At 39.1% G+C, this 14,738-nt stretch overlaps 1 protein-coding gene across 1 annotated transcript in view; it reads right to left on the bottom strand.

Moving 5' to 3' along the window:
• The window catches only part of wscd1 (WSC domain containing 1), a 35,972-nt gene that overhangs the window by 5,841 nt on the left and 15,393 nt on the right, over positions 1-14,738 (bottom strand). Inside the window, exons 3-5 of the mRNA XM_015379689.1 lie at positions 8,220-8,334; positions 7,071-7,255; positions 273-394 (exon numbers count right to left, since the gene is read on the bottom strand). Of these exons, the coding sequence (XP_015235175.1) occupies positions 273-394; positions 7,071-7,255; positions 8,220-8,334 (422 nt within the window). The remainder of the gene's footprint in view (positions 1-272; positions 395-7,070; positions 7,256-8,219; positions 8,335-14,738) is intronic.

The raw sequence follows: 14,738 nt of genomic DNA, 5'->3' as shown, positions 1-14,738 counted from the left end.
TATATATATATATATATATATATAGTACCCATTTAAATACACTGTGCAATAACCCTGTATGATAATCCTGCTAAATAAGAGACTTCAACTGTCCTATCTATGTATGTGGACGCACTGTATATATTGTATATTCCCCATGTCCCTTTTCTCTTTCCTTTGGCACCTTCTTTCTCTTTTTGACTATTTTAGCTGTGTAACGATTAAATTTCTCCCCTGCGAGATCAATAAAATCAATCAATCAAGAGTGTCCTTTTTGGAGTTAGGATCCCTACCTTATCAGTGCATGTCTCGATGCAGGAATGAGTGGTTAGGTTGGGCTGAAAGGAGTGGACCGGGAAAGTGCTAATGATGCTGTTTGTCAGGTTGAAGCAGCCACGATGGTGAATGTTTCTGACTAAAAGAAAAGAGAAACACAGATTACAAGGTGAAAAAAATTTTTTTGTGTAAAATATGTTCAAAAATAATGTGACCAGAATAGAGAAGCTCTCTAGTTGGACGAGTGCTCTATATTCCCTCTGAAAAGATACATGAACTAGAAACTTCAATCTGTCTGCAGGAATTTCTTTCCTCAGCATAACTGAATCCCAGAGCACTGTTTTGACATTCAAAGCTCAGTTGCTAATCTCTGGAGGGCATGAAGCTTCCAATCATGAATATTAATGGTGTTTATGATTATGCTTATCTACCACAGGTTCCTTCGCACAGGTCAGGTTGTCTTTCGGGAAAATAAGACAATTTGTACAGGACCAAATTATGGGCATGAGTGTTGTTGTACCCTTGAAGAAACACGTCCCCTGAGCTTTTTGCTTCATTGCAACCACATCTAAATGTACATAACTGGGACCCTAATTAATATACAACAAAATAAAGCGTCATTTTACAGTTGAAGGAAAATGATGCATTGCTTTAAAAGCATCAAAATGTTCAATAGTCCATTTCAGCAGATGTGTAAAATACTAATAAATGAACGCTGTGTATCACACTGAACACACCATACATACGAGGAAAATAGTGTTGGCAGAGTCAAACTGTTGGGACACTTTTCTGATCTACAAAGGCTCCACATAGGAAACGCTAAATTGGCTTTCAAAAGAATTATACATGTATTTGGTGTGGACATGTTGAAGACGATCTAAGATTGCATCCTCAAAGGACAAGAGGTGGAAAGAGGTTTGATCTGCCTCTTTAAAACTCTTTGAAAGTTGCCATAAAAGAAAGATCAAGTTGTACCCCATGGAGTTTGAAAACTTTAAAATGATAACAAAAGTGCTATGAACAAAAATAAACAACAAAAAAGGAAAAATAGTAAATGTTGAATTATTATAGTATACTAAGGTTAAAAACTAAACTGGTTTACACCCACCACTTGTTAAACCATCTGCTTGACCCAAAGTATAACAAAGCAAGGTTGGTCTATAATATTTCATACAACTTAACTGTGCTTTTTTCAGAGCTGGTAAAGGAACATTGGGGGAGAAAAAAATCTTTGTTGTGGAGGATGGGCTTAAGCCTTCCTATGCTTAAAAACAGCAGCCCTTTTTTTTTTTTCCTTTTTTCTTTTTTTTTAGATCTCTTTGTAGGTGATAAAGCAGACTGAAGGCGTTTTATCATTGTCTCCCTTTTATCTCCTCTTTCTTTCATCTTTTTTTCAGTTTTTTCTTTCCTGTTCTACTTACATTGCAGTGTCCATACAATCTGTAATACTCCCTGCATGAATTATAATAAAGTTATTTATATGCCTAAATCAAGCGGAACACTGTGGCGATAGCCGTACTACTCAACTTGTGAAAGCTAAATTTTTTGGGCTCTTTTTTGGCATCAAGACAATTATTCTTATTGCCACATTGCCAGACAGGACACTGTAAAAAAAAAAAAAAAAAAAAAAGACTTCCTGACTAATGTGGAAATGTTTACATAAAATTATGCAACAGTCCGATTGCATAATTTGCAGAAATATTGATTTAGAGATAAATCAATATTTTGATTTATCGCTTTAGTTAACTACTGTAGGCTTAAGCCGCTGGAAGACATAGAGAACCTTTTTTTCCAACTCTGCTTCATTTTTTCATATTGTTCAATTTATGATTGTTTAAAGTACGTTCAACTTCTAACTTTAAGTTCTCTCTACTTTTTCTCACAATAGTAGCTGCATCTGGCCTAGCTTCCTGCTGCATGCCATAGAATTGGGGATGTTTTGATGTTTATGTTTTGCAGTGTTTAGTCCTGTTTCTCTCCCAGACTTAAGTATGGGTACAGCTTTAAATATAACCATCTGTAAGTGCTCTCTAACGTTTTTTTATATGCAAACTGAATTAGAGCTCATCTGTTTAACTATTCTTTTCCCAGAGCCACCTATGGAGCTAGTTAACCATTAAGTTCTGACAATTACGTATTCATGGATGAACGCTTCTTTGTTCTTTTTGAATGTCTGCTTCAGTTTTCTTGAATCCCCATTTGGTTTCGGCAAAGGGCCGCACACACTGAGCCTGGTTCTGATGGAGGTTTGCTCCTGTTAAAAGGGAGTTTTTCCTCTCCACTGTGGCATGCTCCAAGTGAGGGCTTGCTGCAGAGTCAATGACACAATGCAAGCAAATATAGACTGCTGAAACATGCTCATCCAGGAGGAGCAAATCCTACAAAGTCATAGAAAGAAAACTTTCAACTAATCTGTCTGTATGATTTTAAAGAACTGTCTTTGTATGACATGAGAATCAGTGCTATATAAAGCTGAATGGAATTTAATAAATTCTGAAATGCTTTTTCTCCAAGGCCATTGTGCCATTGCCATGCCTGTGCCCAAAATGCAAGCATAAAAAAATTAGTGTGAAATTTTGCATCTGGTTAAATGTAGATGCGAAAATTCCGCATTGTCAGTTTCAGGTTGGATAAATCGTTTTGTAGGTGATAAGTATTTATATGTGCAAAAAGTGACCCACTACTGACAGAAAAAATGTCTTATTTGTCCTTATCTGTGCAAAAATATACTGTTTATAACAAAATAATTTAAGAACAAAGCAAATCTGGATATATATTTTTGTTAAAATGTGACATGACAGGACCTAAACTATCTGTTCTAATGTGCAGCAGCTGAGTGGCAAGCTTTGCATTTCAGTCCTGTTGATGTTTCTCTGCAAATGGAAATAAGCAAAAGAGACACACTGGAATAAACAGCTTAACATTTAAAATGTGTTGAACCTCAAACTATTTCTCATTTTATTCTCACCACACATGCAGATGTGTTGCCCTCAGGTTTTTCTATCTGTTTCTTGAACACATTTCATCAAAGGCAACACTTACAATGAGTGCACCTACAAATGTCACTTGGAAAGCAATCGCAGCAGTTTGATGTTTTATGCATTTGTAGCCCCAGCTTAGAGGGCCGATGACAGCTCCCAGACGGCTGTCATATTAATGTGGAGAGCTTTCCAGAACGTGACTTTCCCAGGTGTGTATCAGACAGATATAATGACTGTCAGAGCTGAGGGCCCTGTCACCTACACACGCAGGTAAAAAAAAACTGACAGGTTTAGCCTTGGTGCAGGCTGATGAAGAGTTATGTATTTTTCTTTAATCTGTGCACGTTAAACAGCAGCATGCAAATATATTTTCCCAGCTTGTTTTAACACAGCTTGTTAAAGCTGAGCAGATGTGGCCTCTCTGGGCATCAATACTTCTAAACATCATTATGAGTTAGCAATTGCTGGAATTAGGGCTTAAACAATTAATCAGATTAATCGATTATTTAAATAAACGTCAGCTAATTTAGTAATCGATTAATCATTAACTGGAGTATAGAGACTGTAAAACGCCTTTAGTTGACAGAGCGACCTGCCTGGACCAGAAATTATAATGAGATTGTAAAAAACTATATCAACATTTTGCATTCAAGATTTTTTTTAAAGTTTACGTCTGTCAATAATGTTTTCAGTTTCACCTGTTTAAATTTTGCAAAAAGTCTTCTTCAAGGAATCTTTGGCTATCCGATTATTAATCGAAAAAATAATCAACAGATTAATCATTTGCAATCGTTAGTTGCAGCCCTACAGGGAATTGAAACTCTTGTCCATTTCGTTGCTGTAATACAGTATGTCCCATAACCAGGGGTGGAAAGTGACAAAGTACATTTACTGATTACTTTACTTAAGCACTTTTTTTTGGTATCTTTGCTATACTCGATTAATTTTCTGGGGGGGCTACTTATAACTTTCCCTCCACTCCATTTCCAGTAAGCTGCTACTTCATTGTTCCTTTTGGTTCAGCTTAGCTTTTTAATCCTCTGTTGTTGTTTTTCATTCCATCATGTTAGCCCTTAGGACTAAATCTGGACGCCACTGTTTTAGAGATTTAATGACATAACACTAATGTGAGAAACTCAATATTAGTAGTTTATAGTTTTATAAGGCGTTAGTTGTTGCCATGTGGCCAAGTTATTCAGTAGGATGAGATCTCTAAGCAGAGTTATAGTTTCTAATAGATTTAACCTTAAACTTCTATTCTATAATGAAAGTGTGAGGAGCATAAAGACTCCTCTGTTTTCATTTTGGTTTGTTTTTGAATAATAAATAATATTCAAATAACTCCTTGTTTTTTGGTGGTATCTTTATGCTGAAGATTAGACAGAATTTGAAAATTTTATTTATATTTTTGAATACTTAAATACTTTAAAATGCATTTAATTTTTAATACTTTAGTATTTTAAAAATTGAGTACTTAAATACTTTAACATGACTAGATGTTTGAACCGAGAAACTTTTACTTGTGGTTTGACTTTGAGTATCAATACTTTTACTCAAGTACTACTGTTGATTATTTTGTCACCACTGATCATTACTTATTCTTTACCTCATTTATAATCAGTTGATGTGCTGATTGCACACTGCAGAGTGATAGGAATAGTGGACATGAGCATGTATTAGTTTATCTTTAAATTAACGCTCTACCTTGGTGGTTAGAAAATTATAATGAAGACTTTCCAACACATTTTGATTTTGAAAAAGGATTTTTTTTTTTTTTTTTAAACAAGTAGAACTATGCACATTGCTTGATAGTTAAGAAAGATAGGTAAAAAGAAAGCTGTAATGTACAAAAAAGAAAAACGTATTCACCTCTTTTTACAGATCTACCTAAGAGTTTTGAGAAGGAGGAGGAGGACCGCTACAGATATCTGCAGGTTAGGGTCTGTTTTCATCAAAAAATACCAGAAACTTGGGGAAAACCTGAAGTGGGATTTTATTTATGTGTTTCTGTCTCTGATTAAGGTATCCTCATCACAAATCATGTCTCCAGACTATAAAATGCTATTCTATTGTCAAAGCAAGGTGGTATTTACCCCATAAAGAATAAGTGGATCAATGGCAGAAATGTATTTATATTAACCAAAAAGGTGGGAATTAAAACACATTGAGAGAATAATGTTGAAAAAACACTGTAACCGGCTGAGAAAGTACATCAAGGGAGTGCACTGCAAAAAAACTAAATCTAGATAAGTCCTTTTTTCTTAAAATAAGGACATTTGTTCTTGAATTGAGGAGATAAAAGAGACATTTTGCCAATGGAACAAGACAATTTACACTTAAGATAAGAAAACACAATTGCATTGTCTTATTTCAAGTGTATATTATCTAATTATCTTATTCTAAGAGTAAAATTATTCATTCCATTGGCAAACTAGCTCATTTACCTACTCAAATTAAGGGTGAATACACTTAATTTAAGAAATTTTTACTTATTTCTAGATCGTTTTTGCAGTGTGGAAATACGTGTTGGAGACTATAGAACAAAACAAGATCTTCCCAGGCTGTACGGTAATCAAACTAATTTGGAAACAAATATGTAATTCGTCTTATCGCTCTTTTTCTGAGCGAATGCCCTGTAAATGTGAAGTTCTGTATTATGAAACTTTGCATGTGATAACTGGCCTCTGAAAGATGAAAAAACAGAAACTGCTGCTAATGCTTCTGGCAGGAAGCATAAAGACGATCACTAGAAAATAGTGAAAAACTGAAAGACCTACAGTCGAAGATTGCATCAAAACTGTCCAGGAAATTTACATTCTAGAGAAATCTGACTTTTGTTAGTGACTGAGTTTTTCTACCCCTACAGCTCACCGTGGATTATTGATAGACTGAAGAGCTAATATAAGAAATAATAACATAATATGATAAAGACAGTCAGAGAAAAGGACGAACAAGTGGAGAGCATCAGATATGAGATTATGTTTACACCTCATATAAAACTGTTATGGACTATGATCTCTGACAGAGTTAAATAATTATGGAAAGCAAAGACTTTTTTATTTCAGGAGAGACAATCTCTCACCCTAAATCTAAGTTACATTCGCTGGGTTTGTTTATCTACAACGTTCTGCTGGGAGTCCACATGTGAATCCCATGTAACATCAGATTCGTTCAGAGAAGATATTTCCCAAATGGGATAATTCCTTATCCTAAGCTGTGTTTGATGTGATCAAATTGATCAATGTTGATATAAGAAACCAAACTATAGGACCTTAATATGTGTTTAAATGCCAGTCCAGATGATTATTCTTTACAGTTGGCTGCCTAGTGTGACATTCCTCCGTGAAATTCAATCAGAGCTGATCCTCATTAAGAAACTGATCATTACATCAAAGCCCTGTGTCGTAGTGCGAGCTCTACACTAAACCCGCACACATTCTAGTCTAGCTGAGTCAGCTGCTTCGGATCTTATCATCCCAATTAATGACTGTTATTAGTGGTTATCAGTCCCATAGCATGGCTTCAGGTTGGCCTCCTACCTACTAGTAGGCGCAGTAGGCTGTTATCACCAAATGAATCCTAATCCTAACCCTAAAGTAATTCCTTTCTTAACCGCAGAATTAATTAATCTATTTATGTGTAATCTGTACATAATTTTAGCAGTTCCTCATTTATAAAAAAAAAAAAGTTGATTGTCATGTCGCTAGATTTTTGCAAGACGAGATATGCTATTTTCAAACATTTTTCCTTCATCTTAGAATTGGAAATGTGTTATTTCTCCTCGCCTGTATAAATAGCAGTGTGTGTTGTGTTCCCTGAGGGGAGCTGGCTCACATTTTCTGTGACCTGGCAGCTGCTCCTCCACCTTGTAAATGGAGAGACGGCCCACGCCGCCACAGGGAGACCCCCTCTCACCCCGGCACACCAGACTGCAGTCCTCCTCCGGTGCCGGGGGGCTGCTGATCCGGTTCCCACAGTGACACTCAGCTCCATACTCCAAGCCTGCAAACTGGTATCCACTAATCACACACACACACACACACACGGAGGGAAGCACAGTTATTTCCCTAGCCAAAGGCATTTTATAACCTCAGACTCTTACCCTCAGGCTATGCAATCCCATAGGAGGACATTAGGTAAGCTTTTACACTTATCACTTAATTCAGACTTCCCTGCATTAAATATAACGTATTCCCTGAGAAGGTTGTCAGTGCTTCTGCCCATTTTCTCATCTGACTGCATAATGTCCTCTTCTGCATGAACTACAGTCACCTCTGATCTGTTCTTTACATATCTCAGCCTTTGTGACTCATCCTCCTCCCTCTGCTTTCATCCTTCCTCCTTGGGAAAACTGACCTTTTCCTGTGTGTCCTTTGAAGCTACCCCATAAATTGCCTTGACTTTTTTACTTTAGCTCATCACTGTAATTGGCTGGCTCAGGTAACGAGCCTGACCGCTCCCCGTGCGGACGCCGGCTTCCTGCTTGCACTTGGTTGGCCTGAGATGTAAGCACCAACTGCATACTCTGCAGCTAGCTTACTCTGCTGCTCTGCTGTGAGTTAGAGAAAAAAAAGAATAATTCAAAGAGGTCTTCCATGAGCCGGCTTTGAAGGATTCCACCTGCCTCCTTCTTATTTCCTTGGAGCTTTTTGTGGAGGTCATGCAGCGTGGATCACAGTGACCCCCTTGGCTACTTTTCAAAGCAGGGTTTTTGAAGAAGCTCATTTCTAACCACCAATATATTCAGTCCAACTGCTGCGGTCAGCTCATTAGGATTTCCCACAGCAAGTGATGAAGCCTCCTGTACCCCACCCCCACCCCCGCTCTTCCCATCCCTCGTCTCTTAAACCTCCCCAGACACCTGGCTCTCCACTGGCTAAAAGACACGGAAGCTTTTCATGGAGGGGACAGGCTCCCAAAGCTTAGCTCACACAAGTGGCCCTCTGTGGCCCCCCTCACAGGAGCCAGCCTTGAATGGGTTACCTTTCTGAGCAGGTGTCCTGACACAGGGAGCTGGTCATCTTGCGTAGGTCATAAAGCATGGTTCCCCCCAAAGCTCGATCGCTGGCATTATGCAGGAAGCAGCCAATGTAGGTTCCTGCATGTGTGAAAAATAAAAGTACAAAGAATCTCAGGCAGGCTGGAGTGTGTGAAGTCAAATCTGATTTTTCACTGCATTATTATTAGACTCTGCACATCCTCTAAACTAAGGCCTGAACTTAACATGTAAGTGGATCAATTAGCTCCTCTGAAATAGTTTGAACTTTATCTAATTAGTGTTGGATGCTTCATAAAAAAGCTTGTTAAAATGGGACAACTGTCATTTTTAGATCAAACTGATTTTCATGAAAGGGTTTGTTTGCACTGCATTTGTTTTGTCTGTTCATTACAGAAGCTCTTATTCATACTGCACAGTCATTGCATGTCTGTATATATGGAACAAAAAAGGCCAATGTTAAGGTTTTGAATCAATAGAAGCTGCAATAATTTTTTTCATCCTCTCAAAACCTGTTTTAAAGTGTTTACCAATAATAACTCAAAATGCATGAAAATTACACTGGTAAAATGTTTACCAGTATAGACATGTTAGACATCGTTGGAAAGCTTAGATTCTCCACAATTCAACCACCAAGATCATTTTATGGACAAAGCTAGTACAATAAAAACAGATATAGCAGCATGTCAAAATGTTGCATGACAAAGCAGCCACAACAAGCAAGCATGTCTTTATTACTGCTGTTCAAAGACCTATAATTTTCGAGAATAAAAAAAAGTTACTTTGAGTCTTGTTTGAACTGATGTAGCTTTGGCTTTGTTTTGCTCACCCAATTTCCATGTATATATTCAGAAACTGGAAGGTGTTAGTTTTCAAATAATGTACCACACATGGAATTTGGGCTTACAGTTCCTAAGTTATTAGCTTTTCAGTTTAGGTATGCAAAATAGGCGAGTATTTTCCAAATTGAGGTGGATGTTAGTTCCATTTAGAATGTTTTTTATATGGGTGCTTGTGTCTATCAAACATCAGCGTCCCACCCCCCATGTGTGACCTGTCAGATGAACCAGTGATGGGTCTGCACTAACTTCCTCTGACTGCTTTACTATTTGTTAGTTTCTTCTGAAAGAAAAATCGAACAGAGCGTATATTAAGAAGAGTGAAAGTAAGCAAGTGACCTAAAATGTGAATTTTAGTTTAATGCCTCTGTTTCCTTTTTTCCTGTTTATGTGTTAAATGTTGCCTCATCATGTCATTCATTGATGCATAGTTCCTAACTGCTGCTAGCGAGGAGCAGTCAGCCTGTTTCAGTAGCTCCCTTTATTTTCCTGAGTTTTTCCCACTTTTTTATTATTTTCGTTTGTGGTGTGACTTCGTATCTTTCTCATACTATTTTCTAACATAATGGAGGTCAGGATTTTCTGGAAAGCTCTGTTTTTCATTCTTTTTTTCGCCGTCTTTGTGTGCGGAGGCAGCGTGTTTGACCAGGCTCCCATTGTTTACACCCGGGACCAGCTGCTTGCCCACAGAGCCAGCCCATGTCCCCCGCGAGCGGAGAAGGACGAGACGTGGCAGCCGTGTGGGTGTTGGGCGATACCCGGGAGGGAAATACAGACCAACCATCCCATCCATCATCATGGGCAACATCAGATCTCTCTCTAACAAGGTGGATGAGCTGGTGGCTTTAACTCACCATGAAATACGCTACCGTGAGGCTAGCATCCTATGCCTGTCTCATTTAACTCTCATTTAAACATGGACGGATTTCATCTACTTTGGGCCACCAGAACCAGGGAGAGAGGTGAGAAGAGAGGAATGGGTCTGGCTGTGTTTGTAAATAAAAGATGGTGAAACTCTGAACCCCTAGCCAATAAAGAGACGACCTGCAGGACCTGCAGCAAAGACATTGTCCCCTCCTCTATTGCAGCAACAGTCTGTGATGTCCTGGACAGTATTACCAGCAGACTCCAAACACAGCATCCACAGGCTCTTTTTCTGATCTCTGGGGACTTCAACCATGTCTCTCTGTCTTCCACACTTCCCACATTCATACAGCAGACCACACTAAAACACTGGCTCTACTGTATGCCGACACCAAGGAGGCATACTCCTCATCACCTCTCCCTCCTCTAAAGAACTCTGACCACAATCTGGTTCATCTCCAGCCTGTGTTCAAACCCCTGGTGTGAAGAGAACCAGCTGTGAAACGCACAGTGATGAGATGGTCTGTGGAAGCAGAAGAAGCTCTCAGGGACAGTTTTTCCAATACTGTGTGGGAAGAGCTCTGCGCTCCTAATCAACAGGACATCAATAGTAGCACAGAATGGATCACCGATTACATAAACTTCAGTGTGGACAACACTGCCTATTAGAACGATTCGTCACTTCTCCAATAACAATCCATGGATCAACCCTGAAATAAAAGCATTTCTGAAAGTGAAAGAGGAGATCATTTAGATCAGGGAAAAAGGAGGAGCTGAGAGCTGGTCAGAAAGAACAGGGAAAGAAAATCAGGGATGGGAAGAACAGCTACAGAGATGGAGGACCAGCTGCAGCAAAACAACATTAGAGGGATCTGGAAAAGCCTAAAGACAATCTCAGGCCAAAATAAGAAAACCCAGGCTGCTGGAGACTTGAAGTGGGTTAAAGATCTGAACCAGTTTTGAAAAAGGTTTTAGCCACCCACTCCTTCCCCAGCCCAGGACACCCTGCTGTTACCCTCACCTTCTTCACAACTCCAGCTGCAAACCATCACCCATCCCCCCTACTCCAAAGAATTCCATCACACAGCCCATCCCCTCCTGCCATCTTGTCGCTTTCAACAACACAGATGAGGAATGAGCTGCGAAAGATCAAGGTGAGAACGGCTGCAGGTCCAGATGACATCAGCTCCAGGCTTCTGAGATGATCTGCAGATGAACTGTGTAGCATCTCATGTTTAAGACTTCTTGTGTGGTACCTTAGCAGCTACAGGCAGGTAGCACTGACTTTACACCTGATGAAGACCCTCCAACGATTGGTCTTACACCATCTACGCCCCCTGGTGAAGACTTCATTGGATCCACTGCAGTTTGTCTACCGTCCTGGGATTGGGGCAGATGCTGCTGATTGAAGATGCTGCTGTCATTTTGAGCATCTCTGATTTTGCTGCTAATGTCAAATATCAATCACTGTAAAATGTCCTAACTGTATATTGGTTAGTTATTCTCCAGGTGCACAGTTTTATATTGTTAAAACACTTTACAGTGAAGTATTTTATTGTTTATCTTTTAGCTCTTCACTAGCATGTTATTCTTATACATTTTTCTAAGGTCCACATTTGTTTGACTATTTTTTCTTTTTTCATCTGTTTGCTGCTGTAAACACCAGAATTTCCCCATTGTGGGACAATGAAGGGATTTTCTATTCTATTGTATTCTATGGTTTATTGTTCCTTTTTTATAACGTTTATATTCTGGTATACTTCTTTCTGGAGCTCCACCCTGAATACCTCTACGCATTATTGTCTCTCTCCTAATATTCCCCAGCTATTGCTTTCTCTCACTTGATTACTCTGGCCTGGTTGCCTTGCCTTCTCCTTCTGCTTTGTAGGCCTTGCATCAACTCTCACACTATGGCAGAAAACTTAGCCAAACCCAGGACTGAGCAAACAGTCAAGCTCATAACACTTACCAACTCTAGAGCAGCTGTAAAAGACTCAATAACTTTATGGTAAATGAATAGAGATTGTGCCTTTCCCAATTTTACAAAAGGAGATGCAGTGCAGCACTGCTTCTCTTTGCCAACATTCTGCCACCTGCCCAGTGTCACCCGCACCAAAGGCTGCGTTCGATTTCACAGGCTGCGTCCTCCAAGGTAGACTGGGTCCTTCAGGGTAGGTGAAAATAAGGATGCTATAAGAGTTTTGGCTTTGGTTTCAGACATTTTCACCCTTTTCCCACAGTCACTACCCCTCACTTAGCATATGCTCCGTCGCCTAGCAACCATGACAATTGACTCACAAAGCAGCAAAGAATGGATGCTAAACTTCTCACTACTGTTCTAGGTGCTAATAACATTTCTGAGGATCTTCAGCAGCAGTACCATCGTCTCAGATATCACATTTATAGTCCCCACACTGCAGAGATATTAGAATCTAGGGTTGTCACGATACTAAACTTTTCAACTCGATACCGATACTAAGGAAAATATTCGACACTCGATACCATTTTCGATACCATGAGGATAAAAACTCAAAATTTCAACAGAAATATTTTGATTAATAATTTAAATACAATAAATAAATACAATAAACAATAAGAACAATATTTTGAGGTTGTATGCTGTGCACAGTATTAAGTAAGCTTGATAGTGTTCAGAAAGTGCATTTTCCTCTATTCTGCACTTTAAATGAATGACTGTTTAGGTGCCACTGGTGGTGGCACTGTATCGATACTTTTGAAAATGAGTATTGTATCTGGATACAACGTTTCAGTATCGATACTTTTGACAACCCTATTAGAATCTGAGCTTAAATGTCAGCCAAACGCATTTACACAGCGACAGATCAAACCTTTCAATAAAACAAACATTACCCGCCACATATCTGACTCAGTAACCATTAAAACAACTATTTTCATTAATTTCAGAAGGAGCTATTCAAATACTTTGATTATATCAATCTGCACTTCCAATATTCACCACTGTTCTGTGCCATTTCCCTTATTCCTCTGAGCATGGCTTGCTCGGACACACAATGAATCATGGGATACCCAAGGTTACAGTGATAAAACAAAAAGAAGACTGCATTTGTCGGATGCATAACGAGGAGTCTTCCAGTACGAACAGACCTTGGCGCAGCGCTATGACATAGTCATCCAATGAATCTAGAGGACGCAGCTGGTGGATTCGCACTTGGCACACCAGTCTGCCTCCACTGCTCTGGCTGCTGCCTGTCTGGCTAATATCTGCAACTATTGAACTCTATTGGTATTATTGGCTCATGAATCCAGGAGACAAGGTGAACTGAGTAAAGGCCTGAACACATCGGCTGCATTCGACTTTTTAATCTCCGATCAGATTTTTTTCCATGTCCCACTGACTGCATATAGAGAGGCTCTGACTAGGCAGGGTGATAAGATCTGTGCAGATTCTTTTCACTTCTGTCGCTGTGCTATACACACATTAAAACAATTCCCCATATTTGACATGGACAGATTATGAAAGTTATTAAAAAATAAAAATAAATAAAAAACAGCAGTGCATTCTATGAAGCTAAGCCCCACTTAATGAGTCTGTGCAGAATTTAGAACCAAACAGACAGAGAACATAAAGAGATCTACGTCTAAAGAAAAGAAAAACACAGCAATAAACTCAGTGGGACGGTTTCTATGCTGACTGAGACAGAGAGGTGATTCTCAGAGAGAGATCTAGGAAGTTTTTCCAAGTTTTTCTTTCTTTTTTTCATAAAGAGGTGAGAGATATATGCTGAGCATACCTGCTCTGTCTGCCCCTGTTATTTTTTTTTGTGAGGCTCAAAGAGAATCACTACTTTATCCGTGTTCTGTCCTCCTGAACTCATGTCATACGTAAAGTTTTCTATTTTAATGTTTCATTCATTGTCTTTGCACCAGTCTTTCTTACTATATAAGCGATGTAACTCTTTCTCTGTGAGATTAACAGATTTTATTTTGTATTTTCCCCAAGAGCGGATGTGTTTAACTTTGTAACCGTGTCTCTCTTCCTGTCAGACCAATTAAATTGCTGCTAAATTGCTGCGTAGTCCGACTAAAATAAACCTGGATTCTAGCTCAGTCAGAGCTACGCTGTCCCCTGCAGGAAATCGTTTCGGGTGTGATCATCCACTTTGACTTTCAATGAGCGCTAAACACCAGAACCTTATCTGACACAATTTTCTGTCAGATCAGACGCACAAACAGATTCGGTGTGTTCTGGGCTTTAAGTTGACTGGAAGTGGGCAAGATTGGCACAGGTCAGCTTGGCCGCCAGAAGGAAAGCAGAATGTAAACACAGGTGATAAGACAGGTCAAATTTAAATAAACTTCTTGTTTATTTCTGAGGCCACATTCCAATCCTATAGTTTTGTTGGTCAAATGTCTGTATTTATCACTGGCTTTTTTCCGCAATCTGCCTCTTCCTCAAACCACTAAGGTTTTGCACTGCTGCAGAGCCAGAGCAACATGACTGCAACATGACTGCATCCCACATCCAAACAATATGGCAAATAACTTCATCAATGGCAGGTAATATTTTATATACACTGAACCCAGACCAACAATATAAGGCACTATATGGAAGGATCTACTCTCTCTGGCTTAATTTCACTCCTTGTTATATGAGGAAAGGTTTCAGACTGTCACCTTGAATATTTTACATAGAGTCTGGTTTCCATGTCTGACAAACTATCACACACAGCTGAACTGGAGATCTATGAGGCCAATGCAGCCTTTGTGTCATAACTCGATCTAACAATTATACAGCCTCTACTGAGAGCCCTAATAACTGAC

Source organism: Cyprinodon variegatus, unplaced genomic scaffold (assembly GCF_000732505.1).
Source record: "Cyprinodon variegatus isolate N-32 unplaced genomic scaffold, C_variegatus-1.0 Scaffold198, whole genome shotgun sequence".
Classification (NCBI taxonomy): domain Eukaryota; kingdom Metazoa; phylum Chordata; class Actinopteri; order Cyprinodontiformes; family Cyprinodontidae; genus Cyprinodon; species Cyprinodon variegatus.
This window is presented reverse-complemented; position numbering and strand designations above follow the sequence as displayed.